Source organism: Oreochromis niloticus, linkage group LG15 (genome assembly GCF_001858045.2).
Source record: "Oreochromis niloticus isolate F11D_XX linkage group LG15, O_niloticus_UMD_NMBU, whole genome shotgun sequence".
Lineage (NCBI taxonomy): Eukaryota > Metazoa > Chordata > Actinopteri > Cichliformes > Cichlidae > Oreochromis > Oreochromis niloticus.
In genome coordinates, this window is record NC_031980.2 from 37,084,258 (window position 1) to 37,110,842 (window position 26,585).

The window sequence follows — 26,585 nt, forward strand, 5'->3', positions numbered from 1 at the left end:
GTCTTTATCAGAAGGAGAAGCTATAAAACCTAAATTAAAAAATATTTTAAACTCCAAATATTTATGCCATCCTTCACATTTTCCCAAAGCCATCCAGTGGCTGGAAAAGTGTCTTTGCCTGGCCTTATGTTTGACATCCAAGTCTCACAGATACATGCAGCATATCCTCTAAGAGGTCAGAGGAAGACGGGTCCTCGGTTAAACAGAAACCAGCACATTCCTGATATCTCCTGCTGCTTGGCGTCCACCTAAGATGACAGCTACAGGGTGTTAAATGTAAAACGGAGGGTCCATGTTTAATTTCTGTTCCAAAACTTCACGTTGGACAAAGAAACATGATGGATGTGACAAAACCTTATTAGTCCACTGATGAACACAGAGCAACAAAGTCAACTTCCAGATATCAAATATGACTTCCACAGATCAGAGCTGGAACGCCTGTGAGCTTCTGAAGTTGATATTTTGGCACAGCCGACTGCTTGCATCCAGCAGACAGGAGGGAAAACTGTAAATCATTTGCAGCTGTGCTCCTGTCGTCCTGGCAAACTTAGGTCCATATTTCCAGTCCTCAAGTTGTGAGGGAAAGAACTGGCTCATTATCAAGGCTACAGTATCTATGTAGCAAAACCAACATGTGTGGTGGCATTCCTTCAAAAGAATAAACATAAAAATATCTTATACAGTGTTCAACCATGATTAAAAAAAAAACAAAACACATCACACAACACTGGAGCCCAACTGGTATACTGGTTGGCCAGTGACAAACAACATTAGTAATGGTGTATTTATTTCCACATATTCAGATAGAACATCATAACTTTTTATTCCTTAAAAGTCCCCAATAGTTCTAAAAATGTGTCATCAGTCAGGCTGTAGTTAAAAATTCAAGATCTAAACTTTTCTTTTTATTTGCGGCACTGACGTCCTATAAAACCCAGCAAATATAGTTATCATTATATATAGCAGTTAGAAAAAGGTAGAAAAGTGGCAAATGTATTTGTCAGCTTAATAGTTAAAAAGCAATGCAATGAGGTCATCATAGGCATCGGAAACAAAAAGTTGCTCGCACCCATGCCACCGCGACATCATGCCAGCACATTTTGGGGATTGCATAGGCACCGATTCTATTTTATTTTGCGTATTTGAGGGGAGTAAGGGCGCCCTGCGAGGTGAGACTGCATCTTGCTGCTTGGTGCACATGGAGGAGAGGGGCGGGGTGGCGGGGGATTCTCTGGCTGGCTGGAGCAGCATCTAAAAACCAGCTTGCAAGATTCATTTCTTTCTTAAAATCCATAATATTGTCAGTCCAAGCCAATTATGTAATAATTAATTTTTTCCTGGGTTGTGCAAAATCCCAGAAAAAAACTCGACCATGCGGCGTTTAAAGCTTGGGAGTACTTACATTACTTTGAGTTTGAAAAGTGACAAAAACATTAACATTAACATTAACGTCCACTGTACACTCTGCGTGGGAAGAAAACTTCTTTCTACAGCAAAAACTTAAACCTTAAATCTCAGCAAGCACCGAGCACGCTGCCATGTGAAATTCACAGAGAAAACCCTGGATCCCTCACTGACACAAAGCAACAAAGGCTTTTAACAAATAAGCATAAACACAGAGGAATACAAATGTACTAGATTATCACCAAGTGTAAGGTTTGCGCTCCCCAAATACTGATAATTACCCAAATCGTTTTTTATATTTAGAATAGAATAGAATAGCCTTTATTGTCATTGTACAGGGTACAACGAAATTGGAGTGCCACTCCCTTGGTGAAAAATGCAATAATAAATATAAATGTAAAATATAAAAGGTACAATAAAACAAACGTAACTACTCAACAAAAGTAAGTATGATATTTACAGGATAGCAGCATTAATATAATGACAGTATGACAGTATGAATAGCAGCATAATATAATGACAGTGACAGTATGGTATGGCTAAGCAGGTTCAATTGTTTTTGTGCTTATTTACAACGGTGATAGCTCTGGGAAAGAAGCTATCCCTGAATCTGTTTGTCCTGGTTTTATGTGACCTGTACCGTCGGCCTGACGGTAATAGTTCAAACAGATGATTGCTGGGGTGAGAATGGTCCTTGATGATATTGCCAGCTCTGCTGAGGTACCGAGAGTTTGCAATGACCTCCAGGCTGGGCAGAGAGCAGCCAGTGATCTTTTGGGCTGTGTTGATGACCCTCTGCAGTACTTTCCTGTCTGCAGCTGAGCACCCTGCATACCATGTTGTTATGCCGTACATTAGGATGCTCTCTATGGTGGCTCTGTAGAATGTCACCAGCAGCCTCTCCTCTAGGTTGTTCCTCCTGAGCACTCTCAGAAAGTGGAGACGCTGCTGGGCCTTTTTTACCACCGCAGTGGTATTTGCAGTCCAGGAGAGATCATCAGAGATCTGCACGCCCAGAAACCTCATGGAGTGTACCCTCTCCACACGGTTCCCGTGAATGTAAAGTGGGGCCGGGTTATGTAATCTATGGTTATTTCTGTGTTTATGGTTAATCCACTAGTTTGCTTAAGCGCTTTAATAAGAATAATATGTATTTAATGCTAAAATATAATTATTATATATGAATTTTCAAATGTACTGTTTTACAAAATAATGCAAATAGTAAAGGCCTAATAAATAACACTATAAGTTTTTATTTTAAACAGCCTTTTGACAGATCACTGAAATATTTGTGTTTTCATGTTTGTTGGCGAGTGATCTAATTACTTTTTTAAGCACTTTAATGTACATTATAGAGTTTTTACGGCACAGTGTAAGTGTATGGATGCAGCATCGCCACCTGCTGGCTGCAGTGAATCTATATGCAGAACATTGATCATTTTCTTTTTGTGTCTGTTTCTTTTTTAATGTTTTACTGTTGATAATAATGTTTATGAAGTCTTAATAATATAGCAGGCGTCGCTGTAATATCAGTCAACAAAGTGCTTGGTCCATGTGGTCAGTGGTCCATAACAAACCTCTCTGTTCAATAAACCTACAAACTGCACTGGGAAGGCGGTAGCTGGTGGTCTGGCGATGTTTGGACTACAAATCCTCACTGTAAGACTGCAACTACACTCAGCCACGTGGGTCCCCCTCTTCTTAGTATCCCATGATTCCTTGGTGTCCGTGACCTCGCGGAGCACGGGAAGAAGAAGCGGAGCTCGGTCACGCTGCTGGCTGGCTAACTATTGCTCACTTGTACATCATGGCTGCTTCAAAGCCAGTCGAGCCGCAGTCTGGGACTGGACTACCCCGGTGGCAACTGGCTCTGTTAGTGGGGGCTCCCATAGTGCTCGGAGTCGGGGCGGTTTACCTATGGAACCGCAGCAGGACGAAGGAAAAGAAGGGGACCGGGGAGCGGAAAACACCTGAAGGCAGCGCCAGCCCCGTGCAGGGCCAGGACGGCGAATCTCGATCCGGCCGAGAGCAGGAGAACATGGTAACGCTTCTGCCGCCCTCATTTCACTCTTACCACATTAGCATGATGAGTGTCCGTGCAGTGGGTACACTCTTCTGACTAACCGCGTCATTGCCATAAAAATACAGTCAAGGACATCCGACGTTACCGCCTCTAAGCAGCTGCTCTACCTCCGCAGCGCAAGGCCGGCAGCAGCCGGTCCACTGGAGCCAGATTAGCTTATGCTAATCGCTAGCGAGCTAGCACTAGAGCTAACAGTAGCTAGGTCAACATACCTGGCTGCAAATGTTTGCGGCAAAAGACTTGAAAAGCGTCCATATCTGACGCCAAAATTCCCGATGCTGAGCGCTAAAATAAGCATCAACCGCGTAACAATATTAGAGTTTTGTAACTGTAATGTTTAGCTGGCTAAGGCTGCTTTCCCCAGAAAGTCACGTTGGGGCGGGGATGGTTCGAGTCTGTTTTAGGTAGAGGCAGTTTAGCAGCCAAAGGTGACTGTCACCTCATTTACTCTCCACTGTCATCCACAATGTCCTCAGTGATGGGCTGTATTTGCTAAACAGTGTAATGAACTTTAATGTGATGCAGCAGGCAAAACAGGTAAAGCCAGTGCGTTTTAGAGATAACTGGCTGATGTCAAACAGTTTCAGTTTACTTTCTGTTACATATACAACTTACTAAAGTTTTTACATTATCTTAAAACGATGTAATACACATGGGTAGGACAATTCTAACTGAAATAGGTCAAAGACCAACATTTTATGAGGTAGATGTAGAAGAGTCTGTTCTTAGTTCAGGAAAATCACCAAGACCTCAATAAAACATATGTTAAACTCCTTTTTTAAAGTAGGATTTATTTACTTGAGCAAGAAATTCATTTTTGATTATAAAATAGACGTAAATAACAAAAAAATGCACATATTTCTGTCAAGTATGCTTGTAAGCCATTCTTGGTTATGTGTATAATCAACCCTGATGTCCTATTTGTGGCCATACTAAATATTAACTTTCATACAAACTTTACAAGCTCTGTTTTTGCCTCACATACTTTACTGCCACATATTTCCCAGTATAATATTAAGAAATTGTGAGTGGCACAGGACTGTACCTTTCTAAAATTAAAAGGCCTCTAAAATGATCACACTAATTGCTCTCTATAGAGTGCAGTAGTGTAGATAAGAGTTCTGTATTTATTCTAGCTAAAGGAAGCATCCAGAGTGAAAGTACCAAGACTCTGCATGCTACTGAGGTTTTGTGTGAAATTAACTGCATGTACTTAAAGTTTTTGGTTGTATGCTGGTGTTATGTAGAGTGCATTTAGTGCATAATCAGGCATTGAGTGTGCACTTGGTGTCAATAATTACTGCAGCAGTTCACCAATTTGTTCAACAAACCTCAGACGGTCGGTCAGTTGTTGCGTAGCTTTTGTAAATTGTTTTGTTTCCTTGGTCACGTGTCCAGTTTATTGGTTTGCATTAGAGACAAATCAATGATAATTGTCTTTCTCTCTCTTTGTTTTTTCATTTAGAGTCCTTTGGATCGAGCCCAAGCATCTAAGAACAAAGGCAACAAGTACTTCAAAGCTGGAAAGTATGAAAATGCCATAATGTGCTACACAGAGGCCATTGCTCTGTGCCCCACAGAGCAGAAGTCGGATTTGTCAACGTTTTACCAGAACAGAGCTGCAGCCTACGAACAGCAGGTTGGCACAACATCCTGTAAACTATGCAGAAGTTGTTGTAGAGTTTAAAAATAATTAAAGGCACATTTCCAGAAGCATAATGTGTACACTGAGCTCCAGCTACCTCAGTTTAAGTGTTATTACTGTTCTCAGTTAGATATTGTCCCCAGAGATGTTCACTAGGTTAAGCTGATTGGGTAAGGGACTCCTTTGGACTTAAAATGGCTTTAGTGTATGTTAAAAAGTCCTGCTGTTCTCACACCCTGATGGCATACTAAATGAAACAAACTGTGGTTTCTGTCGGCTCCTGCAGAAGCAAATGGTTCGTGTTCTTTAGACAATGTTTACCAGATTGTGTTTGAATCTTAACTTTCCTCACTTTTATGTTTGAAGACTGAGATACACAAAGTATCTCATTTTGTCTCAGCGAGAGGTTAAAGTGACCTCTCATGAAGACACAGCAGGCATGTTTCAAATTAAAACTAAACTAAACCTTTGATTTCAGATGAAGTGGACAGAGGTGGTACAGGATTGCAGTAAGGCTGTCGAGCTGAATCCACGCTATGTGAAGGCTCTGTTCAGGAGGGCTAAAGCTCTGGAAAAACTAGAAAACAGGAAGGAGTGTCTAGAGGGTGAGATGTTTCTATAAAAATGTTTGTTCCAAGTTTAACTTTTAAGGTGCAACTCTCATTGACAGTTTGCTGCGTTTTTCTCCTGTGATCTCCAGATGTCACAGCGGTGTGTATTCTCGAGGCCTTCCAGAACCAACAGAGCATGCTGCTAGCAGACAAGGTGCTAAAGCAGCTTGGGAAAGAGAAAGCCAAAGAGAAGTACAAGGTGTTTGTTCAGTTTCAGACACTTTCCTTTCAGTTTTCTTTGCCTTTATCTTCACATTGAACTTTTTTTTTTCTTTTTCCAAAAACCATTTTAATGCAGAACCGTGAGCCAATGATGCCGTCGCCTCAGTTCATCAAGTCGTACTTTAGCTCTTTCACGGATGACATAATCTCCCAGCCCCTGCAGAAGGGGGAGAAGAAAGATGAAGACAAGGATAAGGAGGGCGAGGCAGCAGAGGTCTCAGAGAGGTTGGCATATCTTCTTAATCCAAACTTTTTTCAATACCTACGGTTTCTGTTGTTATAGAACAATGTAAAGAATCTGTAGCCCTGTGTTTATTTATGGCACCATTTTTGAGAAGAATAATTAAAATCTAACCTGCATGTTGTCGCACATATTTTGACTAACGAAAGCAGGCGGGCTTAATTTGACTAAAGTTGTCATGGTATACTAATTTAAAAACTGGTGGTGTGTGCTTATTAGGAGACATTTCTGTAGTAATAGTTTTTCCTATATGCTTAGCTCTGGGTACCTGAAGGCAAAACAGTACATGGAAGAGGAAAATTATGACAAAATCATCAGCGAATGCACCAAGGAGATCGAGTCAGGAGGGAGATACACCGCTGAGGCGCTGCTGCTGCGCGCCACCTTCTACCTTCTGATTGGAAACTCTACTGCTGCTCAGCCTGACTTGGATCGGGTCATCAACATGCAGGACGCCAACGTGAAGGTACAGACGATTTATTATTTGGGGTATTTTGGTTGTTTATTTGGATAGTCTGTAAGACTGAAAAGTCAAATAAAGGTCTCAGGTAATTTTATTGTACTTCTTGCAGAATTTTGCCTGACAAACTGGGTTTTAGCCAGAAGTGGAATAGGGCTAAGTGGAATAGGGCTAAGTGGAATAGGGCTAAGTGGAATAGGGCTAAGTGGAATAGGGCTAAGTGGAATAGGGCTAAGTGGAATAGGCTAAACAAGTTGTGACTTTGGGGCATGCTTGTTTTTAGGATCACACAACTTGTATGCTCCAAAAACCATTTCTTTTCAGGAGCCTTAAAAAGCATTCTGTACTCTTATCTGAACTTTACAGCTGAGGGCCAATGCGTTGATCAAGCGTGGAAGCATGTACATGCAGCAGCAGCAGCCAGTGCTCTCTACACAGGATTTCAACATGGCCGCAGAGATCGACACGCGGAACCCTGATGTGTATCATCACAGGGGCCAGGTACGAGTGAGGGTACACTGGTAACCTGCTTTTTGATTTGGTGTATGGTAACAACTGCTAACATCCAGTTATGCATGTATTCTCTCTCAGCTGAAGATCCTGCTGGACCAGGTGGATGAGGCAGTGGTAGACTTTGATCAGTGCATCCTGCTTAGGCCTGACTCTGCTCTGGCGCAGGCACAGAAGTGCTTTGCCCTTGTAAGTAACCAGCTAAAGGCAAATTTAAAAGCAGTGCAACTCTTCATATGTAACAATGCACAGGTTCAACCACTATCTGAAAATTTGTCTTCTTTATTCAAAAATCACAGAAGGTAAGATTGTTGGAAAGATCAGTCCACAGCAGCACTGATTCAGAACCTGCACACACCAGCACTGTGTAGGCAGAACTCCACACATGCAAACTTCACAGGTCACCCTGCAGTCCAAAAGTGGTGGTGACAAAATAAAAGGGAAAACAAGGCAGTGCAGGGTTCCTTAAGCCTTTAGATGGTGTGTCTGAGTAATCTACATATTTTATATTTAACAGTAGTATGTATATAATATTATGAAGCAGTGGTCCCCAACCCCCGGGCCACGAACCGCTACTGGTCTGTGAGTCATTTGGTACCGGACCGCAAGAGTTGAGGCTTGGGTGTGAAATTTAAGGTTTTCAGGGTTTTTATCATTTCCCTGGGTCTTTCCCGTGTTGTAGTTTTGTCTTATTTTGAAAGAAATATTTACGTGTTACCATAGCAACCAGAGAGTATTAAGGGGCAGAGAGGAGGATGTTACTCTCAATGTTGTTGGTGCATTTCAGGAGGACGCTGCTAATAAAGTTACACTATTACACAGTGAAGTTGCGTTTATTATTATATTTACAAAATAGCACAGTTTTTGTCTTGGTCGTATCGTTTTATTTTATTGTATTTATCTGCGACACATTAAAAGCCGGTCCGTGAAAATATTGTCTGACATTAAACCGGTCCGTGGCACAAAAAAGGTTGGGGACAGCTGATATAAAGTCACAATAGAAGAGAGAATTTTAGGGTAACTTTTCCAAAATAGCAGCAATGGCTAACGGTTTGAGGAGACCTGGAAGATATACCAGAAGTCTTTAAAAGTTTGGATACAACTCATGTTTGAGATAAAACCTGAAAAACCTGCTCTCTGGTCCTCGAGCATATCCCACTTTTCACTGATCACTTTCAGTTTCCTCTCAATGGTCTGACCATCCCAGTTCCTGCTGTCTGTAACTGCCTGATTTTTGCCTTAAATGTTTAATTATTTCTATTCATTATATGATCATATGGTGATTATTTGTGCCATTTTTTTATTTTCATTTGACTCTTCTGTCCTTCAGTACAGACAAGCATATACTGGAAGCAATATTTCACAAATACAGACAGCCATGGATGGCTTTGAAGATGTTATCCGGAGGTTTCCAAAATGTGCAGAGGGCTACGCTCTTTACGCTCAGGTATGCTCGGATGGAGATGGATATAAACAACATGTGACAAGAGACTGTAGTGTTACATTAACACATGAAATAGTAATACCATGTGTTTCTGTTCTGTTTTAATACTTATTTGCAGTCTTCTTTTTTTTTTTTGTCTGTAATACTTTATAGTAACAAAACTGCTTATCTTGATTTGGCCAACTCCTCACGATATGTATTCAAAATACCCATAAATCCTTACCATTTCCCAGATTTGTATGGAAATGTGGTTAATATGTGCAGTGATTTATTTTTAGTGAAAGCATTATAATCCTATTGGGATGGTATTTATGCCTGGCTGGCACGTTTTTACCAGTCCTCCTGTGTACTTCTCAGGCTTTGACTGATCAGCAGCAATTTGGAAAAGCCGATGAGATGTACGACAAGTGTATTGAACTGGAACCAGACAATGCTACAACATATGTCCACAAGGGGTAAGGGTTTCTCCCCTGTTATGTGGCCATATTGATCCATATAATATCTGATTTGTTTGTGTAAATGTGACATGTTGTTCACTCTGTCTCCAGTTTGTTGCAGCTTCAGTGGAAACAGGATCTCGACTTGGGTCTCGACCTCATCAGTAAGGCAATTGAGATCGACAACAAATGTGACTTTGCCTATGAAACCATGGGAACCATTGAAGTTCAAAGGTGAGTCACACAGTATCTGAGTGTTTATTCCCAGGGAGGATTTATCTGCTGCTTTGTAATGTTTTCAGTTGTACAAAGATAAAAATGGTAGCATGCTGGTATTTCTGTCAAGATGTTTTAGGGAGTCACATAGTGTGCTTTTTTTCTTCTTTATAAAACACTAATTGAGAGAAAGCAGTCAGCTGCTGTGCTGTGTGCTTTTGTGTTGCCCCTAAAGGAATATATTTGTACCATTTTGAACAGGCTGGTTGAAGTGTTACAAACCTCATGTTTGAGGTTTAAGGATCTGATTCTGACTTCAGGTGTGACAGAATCCTGGGGCTGGATGAGCCCTTGTTAATGTTATGACCCCTGGATCAACAGAGGGAAAGGAGGAATAGGAAATATTGTAATCCTGTAACCCGTCTCCTGCAGAGGGACTTGACTCTGTCTCAATCTAGACTTGCCCGTGGTGAGAGGCTGTGGGCTGGGGTGGGTATCTTAGTATCCCCTCAACTTGCTGCCTGTAAATTGGGCTTTTCTCGATTGACAAGAGGGGTTTTTTTCCCCCCTGAACCTTTGGGTCAGGGAATGGGTGCTGACTGTCATCTGCACTCACCTGAACAACAGTTCAGTGTATCCGGCCTTCTTCAAGCCCCTGGGGACTCTGTCATCTTACTGACAGACTTCAACGCTCATGTGGGTAACAACAGTGAGAGGGGCTGAGCTGTCAACTGATCACCACCTGGTGGTGAGTTGGATCATGTGATGGGGGAGGATGCTGGACAGACCTGACGTGCCTAATGTTATAGTGAGGGTGTGCTGGGAATGCCTGACAGAGGCCCCGGTCTGCGAGATCTTTAACTCCCATCTCCGGCAGAGCTTCAGCAGCAGTCTGAAAGAGACAGGAACAGACTGAGAGCGCCTCTATTGCTGAAGCTGCTGTACTAAGCTCTGGGTGCCTGTCGTGGGGCGTCTGGCCCATTGCTAGGAGCCATTCGATCTTTATACAATTGTTGCAAGAGCTTGGTGTGCATAGCTGACAATTTAGACGAACTCATTCTCGGTGGGTGTTAGACTCCACCACGGCTGCCCTTTGTCACTGATTCTGTTCATGATTTTATGGACAGAATTTCTAGGTGTAGCCAAGTGAAGGAAGGCTTCCACTTGGGCGGCCTCAGAATCTCATCTCTGCTTTTCTTAGATGATGTGGTTCTGTTGGCTTTAGCAGGTGGTGGCCTCCACCTCGCACTGCAGCAGTTCACAGCCGAGTGTGAAGTTGCAGCTCCCAAAAGAATGATTCCTCCAAGAACTTAATACTCTGATGACTGCAATGGAAACACATAGTCCCTGGGAAAAAATCCCTGTGGTGGTAAAAATGATCAAATCTACACATTTTTCGAGTGCTTGGTATAACTGGAGTGTTTTCTTTTCACAGGGGCAATCTTGACAAGGCGATAGAGATGTTCAACAAAGCAATTAACCTAGCGAAGTCAGAGATGGAGATGGCCCACTTATACTCGTTATGTGATGCCGCCTACGCCCAGACAGAAGTGGCGAGGAAGTACGGGCTGAAACCTCCGACGCTGTAACCGTTTTGCCAATGGATCGCCAATCTCAGTCTTCATTGCTGAATCTAACTGTGTTAAAAGTGCAACTGTCTGACTTAACTTTGATTTGTTAAAAAAATAAATACTGGATGATATGGGGGGAATTTAAAAAAAGAAAAAAAGGAAGAACCCTGAATATATACTGTGTTTACGTCACATTAAAGGGGATTATTTTCATGCAAACCGGATTCGTACTCACAGTCAAACTGAGGCTATGATCGTGGTCTCTGGTAGACTCAGTGGTTTATCATGATGTGGGCTGGGCTGGGCTGGGGGTGGGTGGGGGGTATTTTAACGAACACCGCCCTTTTTGCTGACACTTAATTCCACAATGGCATCATCGTCAAATCTTTGATTTTTATGGCTCAGAATGAAAATAAAGGTTGTCATTTATGGAGGGAAAGTGTACATGAGTGAGATGTATACTTGTCAGAAGATTTAGAGAGAATTGAAATGTCCAGTCTGTTGAACCCACAAGCGTTTTGAGACACTTTTAAATCTACAGACAATACTGTGAGAGCTATATAGTTCCAGTGGACTGTTCACTTGTTAATTTATGCTGGTCTAAAGTGTTTTTGTCCACCTACTCCCATATTGTAACATACAGTATCAGTTCTGAATGCAAGATTAAAATTATAGTCAAATGTACAATGTCTGTATTGAAATGCTGGAGTTGATCCCGGGATAAAAGCCTACAGAGTTTAGGCAAAGTTGGTCTTTTTTTTTCTTTTGTTTTAAATGGTGGGATTGCCTGTTTTCTTTTTTATATACTTTGTGCAGCATGTTCACTTTATAAATAAATGTAAATGCAATGCTCGTGCTGTCTTGAACACTAGGAAAACCCTTTTTCAGGCTTTTGGTTTTTTTGAAAACACTGATTAGACAAACTTAGCCAACTTTGTTTTTAGTTTTTTTCTTCTTCTTTTTTTTAAATGTTGTATTTGGAGTTGCCTCTAGTGTCAGAACGGTATTCAGTGGTTTTTCCCCAGCTCATGTTAATTGGGAAACCTGATTCTTTTTCTAGTTTCTGTGAATTTTTTTTCTTCATGCTACATTTCCTTTTACTTTTGACAGAATATTTTACATAGTGGTTTAATTCTAATTTGCTTTTTTCATCTCTCCTTTTCAAACAACCCGAGCCTTATCGTCTCCAGCCTATGCAGCTCTGAGAATCTCTTGGTACGGTGTGTGGTTTGGTTCTCAAGTAGCATCTGTGCACCACTGATGATTGTACATCTGGAGCATTTTTTTTTTTTTAAAAAGCATTGAAAAGCTCCCGTTCTCTGTGACATTCATTAGTTTCACGCCCAGTAAACTATCACTGCATGTGTGGTGATGCCAAGGAACCAAATCATGCATTGTGAGCTGCAGCTGGTGAGACTGACTCCAACTAAAACCATATTTACTTAACCTTCAGAACATGGATGTGACCTAGATTTTGGCTGTTTGATATAAAATACACTGACATTCTGCATCTACCATACGTGTGGTGACCAAAGTGAAAGAGAATGAGTCCTAATAAAGTTATAATTCTTGGATTGAATTTTGCATCTGATCATTTCTGTTCACCCGGATTGTGCAGCACATTGTTTTTAAATCCCTGTAGTTAGAAACGAAATTTTGTTCTGATTATCTGAAACTTTGATATAATTTTACAGTTTTTCTGATTTTCTTGCTAAGTAGCACACGTAAGTATTAAAGATATGTCTATTGAACAGACTTTATAGGGTGATTTCATAGCATTTCCTAAAAGGCCTCACACCTGACCTTCCCAGATTTCTTAAATAGGAATTTTGCAAACTTTCAAGCCCCTACTGTGAGGAATTTTATGAAGATAGGGCTGATTTTAGATCTTTTTCTGAGGGGCCATTTTAAAATCGCTAATCTATAAAAAACACTTAAGCGTGACCTTACAGGTGCTTTAGGATAAATCTCCTGCACCATAAATATGAATATGGACTCTTGGGACTAAGTAACTAAGTAATTAATTACTTTTGAAAATAAGTAATCAGTAAAGTAACGGGATTACTTTTTGGGGGAAGTAATCAGTAATTAGTAACTGATTACTTTTTTCAAGTAACTTGACCAACACTGGAAGTCAGCACATGTTGATGATGTTTTCTGTTTTTCTCTGTTTGTTGATCAATTATTAACTTTTTAGCGCCCCAAATCAAAGCAAACAAGTAGTTGTCTCATCAGTTTCTTAGTCGCACTTTGATTTCACTTGTCAATCTCGGTTCCTCGTTGTTCGTTGACGTCACCGCGCATACCGGGCGTGTTGACGACATCTGACGTGTCTCCGTCAACACAACAATGGCGGATGCCGTGGAGGAAGCTCTTCAGGGCAGCTGGTGAGACAATTTGTTGTTGAGTTAATATTTCCGGAGCCTTTGTCTCGATTGTCAGACAATCGCGTCGAATTTTTGTCACAGATTTCCGTGTAAAGTAACTAAAGATGAGTTTTTGTGCTCTAAATAGTGTTGGAGTTTGGTGACGTTACTGCTTACCAGCTAGCCAGCTAAATGACAATTAGCTAACCCGGCTCTGATAAATTAACGGTCGATAAATCTCAGACAGATAAAATAACAGCTTTTAAGTCTGTTCGGTGACGAAGTCTACATTTTTGTCGGTTTCTCTACCTCAGTGGGAAGTTTAGTAGCAAAGGATGTTAGCCGGACAGCTAATATTTAGGCGGACAGCCGCTTCCCTTTAATCTACTCCAGCCTCACTCTGTTGTTCAAAATTTATTTTACACTGAAATATTGAAAAGTGCTGGTTATATCTAAACACTTTTAAAGCAGCTGCCATTAAGATGGTTAGCATCGTGAAAGCGGTCTTCATGTGTCAGATTAAAGGACAAACCTGAACTATGGACCTCCTGCAGAGAGGGCTCTGTTGGTGCGTGTCCATTCAGATCTATCGTGAAATGTTTCTACTTTGTTAAGAAAGATCTCTTCTGTGACACTGCCATTTGTCATAGTGCACAAGGGGTCACTGAGGAGTTCCATGAGTATATATGTGTATATATACAGTCATCGGAGATTTTGAACAAATGCGTTAGACACTGTTCTTTTCCGCCTTCATCAAAACGCCAGATGAGGAAATATCTAAAAATGGTGTTCATCTCTTTAGAGATTTGGAGAACCAACACACAGATTCACAGGGAAGCTGTCCTGACCTGATGTTGCTTTTTATGATGTTGCTGTATTGTTTTCCTCTTGAGTTTGTCACCTGTCTGTATGCTGAGTTAAATTAACATGGGTTTAAAAAAAGATTAAGATGTAAATTAAGAGCAATAAACAACACAGGGCATTTAGTAAAAGCTGACATAATTTACATAATTACACAGATGTGAATAATGATTGAGTTAAATATGAATTTAACAATAATGCATGTTGTTAACCCTGTTGCCTCACAGCAAGAAAGTCATGGATTTGAATCCACCATCTGCCCGGGGTCTTTCTTTGTGTTTGCATGTTCTCTGTGTCTGTCTGAGTTACTACTCTCGCTTCAACAGTTAGGTTAACTGCTGATTCTAAAGGTGTAAATATGTGTGTGAATGGTTGTCTAATGTCTTTGTTAGCCTTGCGACAAACTAGCGACCTGTCCATTGTGTACCCCACTTCTTGCTCTATAACAACTGGGATACACTGCAGCCCCCTCAGGAAGATGGATGTATGGATGTATGAAGATGGATGGGCAGTACAACACAATTTTGAAGACTGGCAGTTTTGTCGTTTATAGTGGTATTATTAGTAATAATATTGTTTCTGCATCAGTGAGCCTTTGTATGGGTTTACTCTGAATCTTGGCATAATAATTTACCTTAAAATGAACTCTTCAAATCTCATGTTTTGTTTTCAGCCTATGAACTTTTCTCTTTATATTTTGTGGGATTGTAACTGTGCCGTTCGTTGCTCTTCAGGGACCAGGACCTCGTTGACGCACTTGACTCTGGTGGCTCAGACATGGAGATGGAGAGGGGCACCATCCAGGTCCAGGAGCAGTCAGCTGAACACAGGGCAAAGATGTGGAAGGTGAGAAAGTTGCAGCTGTTAGATTGTGGTTTCAAACAGTTCTTAGACATGTACAACATACTTTGTACGTCTATGGACAGAAGCCAAGAATTCTTACGTTAAGGTGTGAGTAGACTGGATCATCTCTTATTGGCACACCCAAAGAAAAGACTTCACTTATGTCTTACATCACATAACAAGAGTCAGTATTGTATGTCAAGCATGTGGATGACAATAATGATGCTACTTATAGGTTACTGGTGACTGACTCGTCTTGGCTTTGCATGCAAAATACCAGCCTGTGAAAAGACACGTTATCGGCTACACCCAATTGTAAAGCAGCTTTGAATGGGATGTTTATTGTGTCTGATAATAGGCTGTTTGATAATATCATTAGGAGACCTTATCTTTTAGTCACTGTGTAAAGTTCAGAGAGCCTTTAATTTTACACCTCATAAAATTGAATAATTTGGTTTATTAAAAAAAGTTCAAATAATGCTTAAATTAATCAAACAAAAAAGTACAAAGGTGTTTATCAGTGCAGGAGAGCAGATATAAGATTTCTTTTTTCACTTTAGGAAAACCTTAAAAATGAGAATAATGTAGGTGCAGTTTCTGTTGTTTGTGTCAAATTCTGAAAACATTCTGACCTAAAAGTAAAAAATTTGCACTTTGCTTTCATTTTCAGATTCTTCAATTGCTCCATTAATCATCATATAAATCATAGACTGTAAACTGAAATTCACTTGGGGCCACATGTGAAATGACAAAAAATATCATGGGCCAGACATTTACATTTTATTGATATGTTATATAATTGTTTATTTATTTATATTTAAAGCTAAGCACTCCGTTTACCAAAACAAAGTAATGGATTCTGATTTTAAACAACCTGTTTCACAAGCCTGAATATAACAACTCTGTGGAGTGGGCATCTGTTTTGTGATAGCACATCTAAGCCAAAATTCCTAGACCTCCTCCTCACCAGTCACTTTCTTTAGCTCCTCTGGGAGTCCTGGGTCTGCCTGAGGGTCATCTCCTAGTTGGACATGCCTAAAACCGATGACATGTCCAGGAGGTATCCTGCTCAGATGCCCAGATTACCTCAAAAGGCTCCCTTAGAGCAGTCGGCCGTCAAAAAGAAGAAAGCTCATTTCTACCATTTGTATCTGCAGTCTCATTCTGATCATAGGTGAGAGTGGGAATGCAGATTGACCAGTTAATCAACTACATTCCCTTCATTGTCAGGTTTCTCTTTAACACAACAGACTGGTACAACTTTGCATCAAAGCAGATGCTGCAATCTGGAGCGTTCACTATGGTCTTCTCATTCCTGCAGCTTCACAATGAACTTGATAACTCAGTGGTTGTGTGTTTGAAAAAAAAAATAACAATAAAAAGTCTGTAATTATGTGGTTTACGTGTTACAGCCTGGAGGTATGAAAATGACTGCTCATAAAAAACCTAAAGATATCAAATGAACTTTCAAAGTTAATCTCGGTGTATATGGCCTCCTTAAGGGAGACATGAAGAAACGTACCTTTACCTCTTTGTTACTTTCAAAACTTGGTTCAAAATAAAAAAAATTATTTGCTTTGGCTGCGCGCTGAGTTGATTCGGAGCCTGTTTTACCTGTTCCTTGCTCTACAGCTGTACTGGGGTAAACTAGAGGGTGCAGAGATTTTTTTTTTATTATTATTTATTTATTTTTTCTCTCAAAATGTTCCAAAAATAATATCATCAGCTACTACAGTATTTTCTTCATGTGTATGAATTTGTTGTCCATCAGTGCAGTGAGATTTTGGCCACACATAGCAGATCAGTCTTTATTTCCTGAAGGTCAGGTCTCCTTTTCTCTCCCCATGTTCAGCAGTGAATCCTTGTTTTGTTTTTGCAGATTGCTCTCAATGTCTCTGGAAAAGGCGACAGTCTGGCTTCGTGGGACGGTGTCCTCGATTTACCAGAACAGAAGCTCATTCATAACCGGAGTCAGCAGCTGATCGGTGAGTAAATGTCGGTGCCTCTGAATACGTTGACACAGTCCTGACTTTTGGATTTGCAGTGAGTTTCTCAAGCATTTTCTGGCAGATCCAACTTGAGAATAAATATTTACTTCAATAAAAGTCAGTGTCAGGAATTTTTGCTCTATTTTGTTTTTTTGGCTCCATATCTCAACATTTAAGATCCACTGGGTTTGGCTGGTGAGGTTAAGGGGCTAAAATTCAAGAAAAAAGAATTATAGGCTGTTTGAGTTTAAAGTTGGATATTTGTGGGGGAAAAAACAAGCTTGGCTTAGATAAGATCTTTTTTTTTTTTAAATTAGGGATAAAATTCACATATTTGAACTCTTTGGATTAATAACTCATAAAGCATGTTAAGTCTTATCTTTAATTCAGAAAAGAAACTAAAAGCTCATTTTCATTAAAGAGAGTTGTCCTGGACTAATAGCACTGGTCTCTGTGTGCAGCTGGCTCTGAGACGACCGTCTACCAAAAATAAAGTATTTAGTAATAACATTGATCTGCCTTTGCAGTTTATCTTAGTGCAACTCTTGTCTGATATGATGCGCTGTGAATGGGCTGAATATGAGAGTTTGTGCCTGTGTGATGTTGGTGATCTACTGCTAAGACTTCTGAAGCCCAGATGATCCTCCAGAAATGTTATGTTTGGTTTAAAAATGCTTTCTTTAAAGGTTTAAATCTTCTCCCTAATCTCAGTTTCCTATCATGTTCCCGTGAGTTTCCGATGCTGGTGTGGGAAGATATTAACGCTTCCTTATTGAGGTAGCATTGTCCGCCCTCCATAATGCAAAAAAGCCTCAGTGGAGCAGCACTCTTGCTGCTGAGGAGATGCAGAGGAGTTTATTTACCACTTCCTACATTAGATAGAAAAAACAGGGAGTATACCATCGGGATAGCCTCACTTACATACATCAAGAATCATCTAGCCTGCTCTAACTTTGTACTGTTTTTTCCCTTCTTGTTCAGTAGAATAGCTCCCCTCCCCTCCAGTCTTTGTCACACCCGCCTCTAATTTGAAATTCAAACCAAAAGTTCCCTCATTTGTTTCAAGGAGTACGGAGCTGCGAGCATGAGCAGCTGTCACAAGTTTAGATAATATGCTGACATGAAGCTATGGGGAGAGATTCACTTGAATAGAAATCTGATAAAAATGACATCATTTAATACGTCAATAGGAAAGAAAAAACTTGACCTATTTGGAAAAGGTAACTAAAACTGCCGACCCCCTCCGTGTGTCCCATGTTTAGACCAGCTGGCAGTGTCAGAGGAAGAGAGGAGTGAAATGGTGTCCGACGTTGAGTCAGTCATCACTTTCTACTGCAAGTCGCGTAACATCACTTTCACCCCCGAGCTCAGCTGGCCGCACCTGCTCAAACCGCTGCTGGGGCTTCATCTACCCCGGAGCGACCTCTACAACTGCTTCTATGCTATCATGAACAAATACATCCCTCGGTGAGTCATCTCAGCCTCTTTATCCTTTTCACCCCACTCTCACAGACATGCAGGCTTTGACTGTAAAACCGTGTCCGTTTCAGGGACTGTGTGCCAAAAGGCCGACCCTTCCACCTGTACAGACTACTGCTGCAGTATCACGAGCCAGAGCTGTGCTCGTTCTTGGACACCAAAAAGATCACACCAGACTCCTATGCCATCAACTGGGTATGTTGCCTCATGTTAAATAAGTTTTACAACATTTTTGCCCCATTTTTGATGAACTAAAAGTTGGTACAAGCATCTGGAAATTCTTTTCCCTCCTTTCTTTCCCCTGCAGAAGTGATATTTGTTCACATAGATTATTTCCATATTTTTTTCATCAGCTATTCTATGCAGCTCTAGAGTTCAAGTAACACTGCTCTTCATGTGGCCATGGCAAACGATGCGTCTGTGTTTGTCTCTGTTCCACAGCTGGGTAGTCTGTTTTCAAGCCACTGCCTTCCTGAAGTTACCCAGACATTGTGGGACTCTTATCTCCAGCAGGCGGACCCTTTTCTCATCTTCTTCCTCATGCTTATCATCCTCGTCAATGCCAAGTATGCAGCCAGAAAGATAATCCAGCTCGTGGCTGTTTGTGTCAGCTCTAAACGTTTGTTTTTGTCTGTATCCTCAGAGAGAACGTACTTACACAAGAAGGAGAAAGCAAAGAGGACATTATCAGTGAGTTTGTTCCTCTCTTCTCATTTGTACACTTTTTGAATCTCTTCCTAATGTAATTAAATGCGAAAACATTTTTTTTTTCATCCCAGAAATACTGGAAGCATCTCCTTCTCTCCTGGAGTCCGAGGACATTGAAGACTTGTTTTCACTGGCCCTATATTACCAGACCAAAACCCCTCTGTCGCTCAGAAAGGTGAAGCAAATAAAAACTGAGCAGTGCTGAATATAAACAATGAGAAAGCAAACGAAGAGACAAAGGCAGCATCTGAAAAAACCTCATTGTTTGTTTCCCTTTGTCTGTTTCTGTAGATGAATCAGAATCTGTTTGGTAGCAGTTTGGTGGCTCTTAAAGAGGAGGACACTGACCTCAGTCAGGCGTTGTGCCTCCCTGTGTCTGTCCCTGAAATTCTGCAGGCAAACCAGCTGCAGCAGGTCAGTGACACACTTGAGAGGGAAATTATTAACAGTTCTCAAGTTTGCCATGTGAGTTTAAAGAAGAAAGAGGATGTGATGAAACTGGGGGTTTTTTTGTTTTGTTTTGTTTTTTAGGATGGGGTACGTTTCTTTGTGGTGGATTGCCGGCCTGCAGAGCAGTACAATGCTGGGCATCTGTCCACAGCCTTCCACCTGGACTCAGACCTGGTGAGGGATAGGGGCTTTAGGGATTATATGAAAAATATATTTGCAGTAAATGAATAAAAAAACATGCTTTATTTCTTCTTACAGATGCTCCAGAACCCATCTGAGTTTGCGCTCTCTGTGAAATCCCTCTTGGAGACACAGAAGCAGTCTTTAGAGTCGGGTTCCATCGCCAGCGGCGAGCACCTGTGCTTCATGGGTAGTGGGAGAGAAGAGGAAGACATGTACATGAACATGGTGTTGGCACATTTCCTGCAGGTGAGCTGTGAAAGTGGGATGCATATAACAATTATAAAAGTTTCCTTTAGATTTTTCCAAACACTCAAAATCTCTGTTTGCTTACAAAATAAAATAAACGAAGCAGAAGCAGGAAAGTAATTATAATTCTTGCTTAAAAAAGTAGTAATCATTGGAAGTTTTAACTGAAAAAATGAGAAATTGTGTAACCTTGTTTCCTGTGTGGCAAAACAAATTCTTTTGTGATCTTTGTTTTGCAATATTATGAACTGTATTCTAGCAGATTTGCTAATTTCAAGCTTTCTGTTACAGAAAAACAAAGAGTATGTCAGCATCGCAAAAGGAGGTTTTATGGGTGAGTAGGAAAATGACAATACTGACAAGCAAATATTCTACATACACACACAGAAGTAATATGAACATGGAGAGGCCTATTTTTGTGTGTAGGGGGCAGTTATAGTTTTTGTAATCGTTACATCAGTGAGGTGGTGCAGCAGTGGCTGTCAGTGATTTGTCACATGATATTGTTGACTCATCAGTTTAGACATCTCATCACAATTTTTAGCATGAAATGAAGTTAAAATACTATATAAACATTTATATAAACCTGTACACATCCATATTTTTATATATCTGTTTTTTGGTCACAACTGCAGTACAGAAAATTGTGAAAGCTAAAATTCACAGAGACACGTGTACTTCCAGCTCTTCAGCAGCACCTGGTAGACATGAACGTCGAGGGGCTTGACTCCTCCTACGTCCACTGGATCGTCAGCACATCTGGATCTCACAGCAGCCTCAGCTCAGCTGATGTAAGAAGTTAGGGGAGCCAGCAAACCCACTTTATCATAAAGGACATAAACATGTTAACAGAGATCTTCTGTCTGATGGCACGGATTGTAACATTTTTCCATGAATACAGGGAGAGTCTCTGAGCGGCCCTGGAGACAGCAAAGGTGTGAAGTCCCTGGTCAACAAAATGACATTTGCTCTCAAGTCCAAGTCGGTCAACGTTAAGGAGAAGATGATCAGCTTCATTGAGAATACCTCTGCCCCTGTCGACAGGTGAGAAACTAGTTCCTCAAAACATTCACCACTGAAGTTCACACTGCAACACACACTCTTAATTTTCTGGGTGTAAATCATACAGTTTGCTACAATAACAGAATGCAAATTAATATTATAACACTGAAAAAAAAAATCAAATTTGTGATTCACATATCAAATACTAAAAACCAAAACACCAAAGTACCAGAGCGCCGTCTGAGAGCCAACTGATCCCTCTTCAAATGAAATTCTACCAGAACAGTTACCATTTACCGTTTTTTGACATCCTGCTAGTTTGGGTTTAGTGCATATTTACACCTGACTGAAAACATTAAAGTAGACCATATTTGCTTTTCCATATTTCCTGTCATGAAATTAAGTTCCTTGTGCCTTATCCCATAATAGAATATCTTTCAATCTACCCTGGCCAGAGAAGGTGATTCCAGATCGGTAAGAGCTCCCAAACATCGAGATGTTTATCACTGGCATGCCCACTGGCTGTAGACCTGCACCACTCCCCAGGATTTTGGAGACTTTTAACGCATGCTTAGTATCAGCATCTTTGTCTACACCTGCCTACACTCATGTAACAACACCACACGTTCCCATACAGTACGGCCAGCAGGCTGTCTATGAGATACTGTTTCTTAGAATCTTTCTTCATGCTTTCACTAACAACATAAAACTGCTGTTTTGTCTGCACTGTCGGAGCTGCTCCAGCCTTTTAGGAAGCATTGAGTCATCTTTACATCCACAAGGTCGTCGTTTTCTAGTCTAACTCACCGAGGCCTTTGGCTTCACCTTTGTTTGCTTGGAGATGCACTGAAAAGTCTGTCTTTCCATTCCATTATAGTTCTTTCAGATGATAGTCAGGGCTATGCAAAACCATAAAATAAACTATAATTTGCTTTAAATAGCCCTGAATATCATACAACTACTAATCTGTAACCCAGATGTCGAGCTAGAAATGTCTCGTTTAACCTCTTCCTTTTTGTATTTAACAGCACAACCTGTGGCAGTAGTGGGCTAATATTTTTTACTGCAGGCTGGAGGTCTTCATGCCATTGCTGTTTGTGTGCAAACTGTTTAATGTACTTAATGTATAATTATTGAGTGTGGCTATAATGCTCTGACCTGCCTTGTTGCACTCTGTAATCAGGCATGTGAGCAGCAGCGACCGCGTCGGCAGACCTTACCGGGGAGTGAAGCCTGTGTTCAGTATTGCTGATGAAGAAGAGTACGATACAGGTAAAATTACACCAAATGCAGATTAAAATTAGAAGAGGATATTATTTTGTGAAATATTTAAGCATTGTGAGGGCTTTTATTTTGAAAAACAAAATGATAACCTCCATCTGATCTTCCTGCCAGATGAGATAGACAGTTCCTCCATATCGGATGATGACCGGAAGGAGATTGTCAACATTCAGACCTGGATAAACAAACCAGATGTAAAACATCATATTCCATGTAACGAGGTGAAAGAAACAGGTCACATGTTCCCCAGGTAAGCTGTCACTTTTGTTTAGGAAACTTTTTAAATGAGTACAGTGACCTTGAAGCATATTGCATGGCAGCCATAATAAGGGCAGGTTGTAGTCTTACTAAATACTAAGGTAAGGTGCTTCACTGCTTCCTGAACATAGTTCCTGATTTTCAGAGGCTCCAAATTAATTGAACAAGCTAACATAAGTTTAAATACAAGGATTGTTTTTAATAGTTGGATAAAGTCTGGAACCCATGAACATCAATAAATCCTGTGTTTCCTCTGCTACGCCTTTACTGCGTCTGCCTTCACTTGCTGCTTGTTTCTGCTTTCAGTTTTATCTTCAGTAACTGAAAAGAGATCATGTGACTGACTTGGCCATTTCTTTTCCTTCAGAAACTCTTGGGTTGCTTTTGCAGTATTCTTTGGATCATTATCCATCTGCGCTATAAAGCACCATCCCACAGCATTTGGCTAAATTTGACAGTATTAATAGACTGAATATTAAGAAACTCATTGCGAGTGTCCTGGGCACTCTCAAGATGTTCAAAGTAAAGTGTACCCTCTTTGCAAGAAGAGGAAAAAATATGAATGACTAACATTTCTTGATACTCTAATTTTCTTCACTGTAATCGTGATGCTTCCCATTGAGGTAAAAATATATTTTTGGCTTCTTGAGCACAGTTTTTGACATCCTTCCCTGGCTGTCAAGGGTGGACGAGTTTGGCTTCGATGTGCAATGAGAAAATAAACAAGCAAGCGCTGCGCCACTTATTGAACATTAAATCTTAACACTGATTCTTCTTTTGTGTTTCCAGTCACTTGTTGATCACAGCCACTCACATGTACTGCCTGAGGGAGATCGCCACAAGGAAAGGCTTTGCTTACATCCAGTCCAGACAAGCGCTGAACTCGGTGGTGAAGATCACATCCAAAAAGAAGCACCCAGAGCTAATCACGTTCAAGTTTGGAACCAACAATTCAGCTGGAGTGGAGATTTCAGCAGTTGAGAGGTGCTTGTCTACAGACAGATGAAAAACTAATCAGACATGAATTTTAAAGTAGTGGCTTTACAATTTATTAAAATTTTCCCTTTCAGCTAATGTCTGTTTCTCTGTCTCAGATATTTGATTCCCAATGCGGGCGATGCCACGAAGGTCATCAAGCAGCAGATCATGAAAGTCCTGGATGCCCTGGAGAGCTCATAAATGGTGGTGGTGAGCTCGTTGTGGGAGATTAATACAAACTGTAGGAAGAGGCTCCGTCGGTGAAACCTGCTCCTACTCTCCCTCCTGGACAGATCCCAGTGCAGTGTTGACTGTGAAGCCCCGTGTGTCTGTCTTTGGGACATGTGGGCACACCGCTGACTGCAGACCTGTGAGCCAGGCTGCGAGTGTTGAAATATTTAGGTGCTCCGCTGTCATCCAACCATTATCTTATACTTATTTAAAAAGAAATATTGGTTGTAGTGTATGTTCTTCTCTACTGTTAGTATAAAATGGGATCTCATTACAGAGGAGCTCCACTCTGAGGAGTTCCTGCTGGCCTTAACGTAGCGTACTGACCGACCAGTGGCAAACTTCTTTCATCCACACATGACTGACCTTTTCTTTTCCACCTGAGCGTTTTGATGATGACCCATTCGTTTTGTTGTGAGCAGTATTGCATTTCTCGTAACATGTTGAGTAGATTTAACGATCATCTGGTCAGCATGAGTCAGCCAGCTCGGACATAACGATGCAAAGCCCCAGAAAAGCAGTACTGGCACATGAAGCAGATTTCCTACTGCAGTAACTGTTTTTGATAACTTTACTTTTCCAGCAGGCAGCCTTAAATATAAACTATTTGACGGTTAGTTTATAAGTATGTAATGTGTATATATATATTGTGTAAACTGCTCTGTATACAGACCTTTGCAATGTCATTTTGAAAGCATATCCTGAGAGAATATGCAGTGAAACTTGTAAACTTCGCCCGGTTTGAAGTTCCCCTTCTTTCTGATGTTTCTGCTTTTATGAAAATTGATTAACCTCATCTCATAGCAGTCTGATGTAGCTCTCAGAAAGCCTCTCTGGACTACATTATGAGCACCTCAGTATTTTCTCGTCCCAGTCAGATTCACCATGTGAATGATATCCCCCCCTCCCCCGATGAGTAAATTGTCCAGAAGGCTGAAACATTAGGGAGAATGAAAAGATCACGCTAACGAGCTGCAGAGGTTTGAAAGGAATGAAAAGGTAATTTGTTTAAAGTGGACCTGATATGCTCATTTGCAGCTCTATTTTTATTTTTGGATTCAACTAGAGTAGCTTTGCATGACTGGCAGTGCAGAATAACCATTATTTATGTTGTCCTCCAGCTCCTCCTCTTTTAAGGCAACTTAAGAGCGTCTGTGCCATGAGATGACCATGTTAAGGATTCCTGCTCTCTTTGACATCATACAAGTCAAAGTGTAGAATAAAAATGTGTAACCCCGAGCCCTGAGAGCAGTCAGAAGTCTGAGCTTGGGCTTACTCGGATTACGTGGGCATAGCTGATGCGATTATTTGAAAGTGTGGCCATGTTCAATATGAACATTGGATCAGAATTAGTGTATGACAGGAAATAAGTAAAGGCATATGAAGTCCACTTTAAAGACGGGGTTTTCATGGTGCACAAAAAGCTGATCTCATTTGTGACCCACAAAAACAACTTTTCTGTCCAGACAATTTGCAGAATAGAAGAGCAGCAAAGGTGGTTCTCAGACTGTGGTGCACAGATCCACAGGTGATTGTGACCAGGGGAAAAACATGGGGTTAATCCACCGTGGATGAGTATGATTTTTTTTTTTTTTTTGAAAGTACAAAGGTAGACAAGAGTTTGGTGTGGTTGTGGTGACATTTATTTCACTAAAATTCAGATTAGATTTTTTTTTTATTGCTATTGATCGTTTAGATGTTTTTGAGTGGCGGGCATGCTACACAAAGTTTGAGAACCACTGATGTGAAGGGAAGTTATCACGACTACACTGATACATGGGCCGCTGTTGACTTCAGATGGATGTTTCCCACTTACAGCCACCAGTGTTCATCTGTGCTGTCACATGATTTTTCGTGCTGACTTAATTTCCAAAGTGATGAAAGGCTTTAAAAGCAGCGAAATTATTTTTACAGCGTGAAGATTTTTGTTTCCCTGGAAAAAAGGCAACGTAATTAACAAGAAAAAGAAAAACGTCAGCTATCAGCCAAATTTTTTGTAACATCGGTATCAAATTTCATAATCAGTGCATCCATATTTATATATAAATATATATCTCTGTCTGCTACTCAGTCCGTCTTATTAATTGTATTAGCTGAAACCATTTACTGTGTTAAGCAGTCTGCAGTCCATACTGAGCAGTTTTAGTTTGCTTGCCACTGTTGCCTTCGGCCTCATGCCTGTGACGTGCGATATGGGCACCAGCAGTGGCGGCATTTCGCAGCAGGAGCGTGAAGATCTTCTAAACTCGCGGTTCTGTTCGTAGCGCGGTGGTGTTTAAGGTTCGCCTGAACGGTTTTATTTTGCATGCTTTAACAGCTCCACATGGGTGTCACACTAATGCGCGATTTTGGTCTGTTTCAGAATTATCACGCCCCCCTCGATCGCCGTATGTTATTCTTTAGTCATAAAATCTGCTTGGACTCTTTCTTGCTTTCTTCCTGCTTATTTATTTGCTTTGAAGTCTAGTTGTGTGTTCAGCCTCCCAGAGAGACCTCCAGTGTGACAGTCGCAGTTTAAGCTTCAGCCCAGAGGGCATTGACCCCTTTCTCAGACTGAAAAGCACATTTAAACTATGAGCAAAGCAAAAAACAAAAGTTGAATTCAAGACAAAATCTGTTCCCGACCCTCACTCCAGCCTGAAGCATTCCTGTGTAATCCAAGCGTTGTGTTGTACTTTTCTGATATTTTCCCCATTGACTGGAAGATCCTCGACTGGGAGTCTTTACGTTCTCTGTAACATCACTGGCACAGGTTGTCAACCACTAGTCCAGAATGCAACATGTCTCAAATGTAATTTGCACCTTACTGTACTGCTGTTATTTTCTAAGCATTTCTGTTTTTAATAAATGGAGATTATTTGACTGCA

The 26,585-nt window shown here is 40.8% G+C and overlaps 2 protein-coding genes across 3 annotated transcripts; both read left to right on the top strand.

Moving 5' to 3' along the window:
- The first annotated feature begins 3,211 nt into the window (after positions 1–3,211).
- tomm70a (translocase of outer mitochondrial membrane 70 homolog A (S. cerevisiae)) lies at positions 3,212–12,423 on the top strand. Its single transcript, XM_003452573.4, has 12 exons — positions 3,212–3,445; positions 4,953–5,126; positions 5,611–5,737; positions 5,833–5,942; positions 6,042–6,190; positions 6,465–6,672; positions 7,033–7,167; positions 7,258–7,365; positions 8,507–8,623; positions 8,978–9,075; positions 9,169–9,291; positions 10,709–12,423. Exons 1-12 carry the CDS (start codon positions 3,212–3,214, stop codon positions 10,860–10,862), a joined length of 1,737 nt encoding a protein of 578 aa, XP_003452621.1. The 3' UTR covers positions 10,863–12,423.
- Positions 12,424–13,077: 654 nt separating this feature from the next.
- Positions 13,078–26,585, top strand: tbc1d23 (TBC1 domain family, member 23). Of its 2 annotated transcripts, XM_005457325.4 has the most exons (19): positions 13,078–13,231; positions 14,806–14,917; positions 16,794–16,899; positions 18,165–18,369; positions 18,453–18,576; positions 18,823–18,947; positions 19,025–19,071; positions 19,161–19,264; positions 19,381–19,503; positions 19,621–19,713; positions 19,798–19,968; positions 20,260–20,302; positions 20,653–20,759; positions 20,870–21,012; positions 21,400–21,444; positions 22,154–22,242; positions 22,366–22,501; positions 23,299–23,493; positions 23,604–26,585. In XM_005457325.4, the coding sequence occupies exons 1-19, from the start codon at positions 13,194–13,196 to the stop codon at positions 23,686–23,688; spliced, it is 2,091 nt and encodes a 696-aa protein (XP_005457382.1). In that variant the 5' UTR covers positions 13,078–13,193; the 3' UTR covers positions 23,689–26,585. The 2 variants fall into 2 exon arrangements, with proteins under 2 accessions (XP_005457382.1, XP_003452620.1); XM_003452572.5 differs by lacking the exon at positions 21,400–21,444.

What these genes read in the sequence shown, in the direction of transcription:
- tomm70a (XM_003452573.4), top strand. Translation starts at nt 3,212, where the DNA reads ATGGCTGCTTCAAAGCCAGTCGAGCCGCAGTCTGGGACTGGACTACCC. An exon ending in GCAGCAGAGGTCTCAGAGAG is followed by an intron (nt 6,191 to 6,464) that starts GTTGGCATATCT and finishes CTATATGCTTAG; the next exon opens with CTCTGGGTACCTGAAGGCAA. An exon ending in TGCAGGACGCCAACGTGAAG is followed by an intron (nt 6,673 to 7,032) that starts GTACAGACGATT and finishes TGAACTTTACAG; the next exon opens with CTGAGGGCCAATGCGTTGAT.
- tbc1d23 (XM_005457325.4), top strand. Translation starts at nt 13,194, where the DNA reads ATGGCGGATGCCGTGGAGGAAGCTCTTCAGGGCAGCTG. An exon ending in ATGAACAAATACATCCCTCG is followed by an intron (nt 18,370 to 18,452) that starts GTGAGTCATCTC and finishes TGTCCGTTTCAG; the next exon opens with GGACTGTGTGCCAAAAGGCC. An exon ending in CGCAAAAGGAGGTTTTATGG is followed by an intron (nt 20,303 to 20,652) that starts GTGAGTAGGAAA and finishes GTGTACTTCCAG; the next exon opens with CTCTTCAGCAGCACCTGGTA.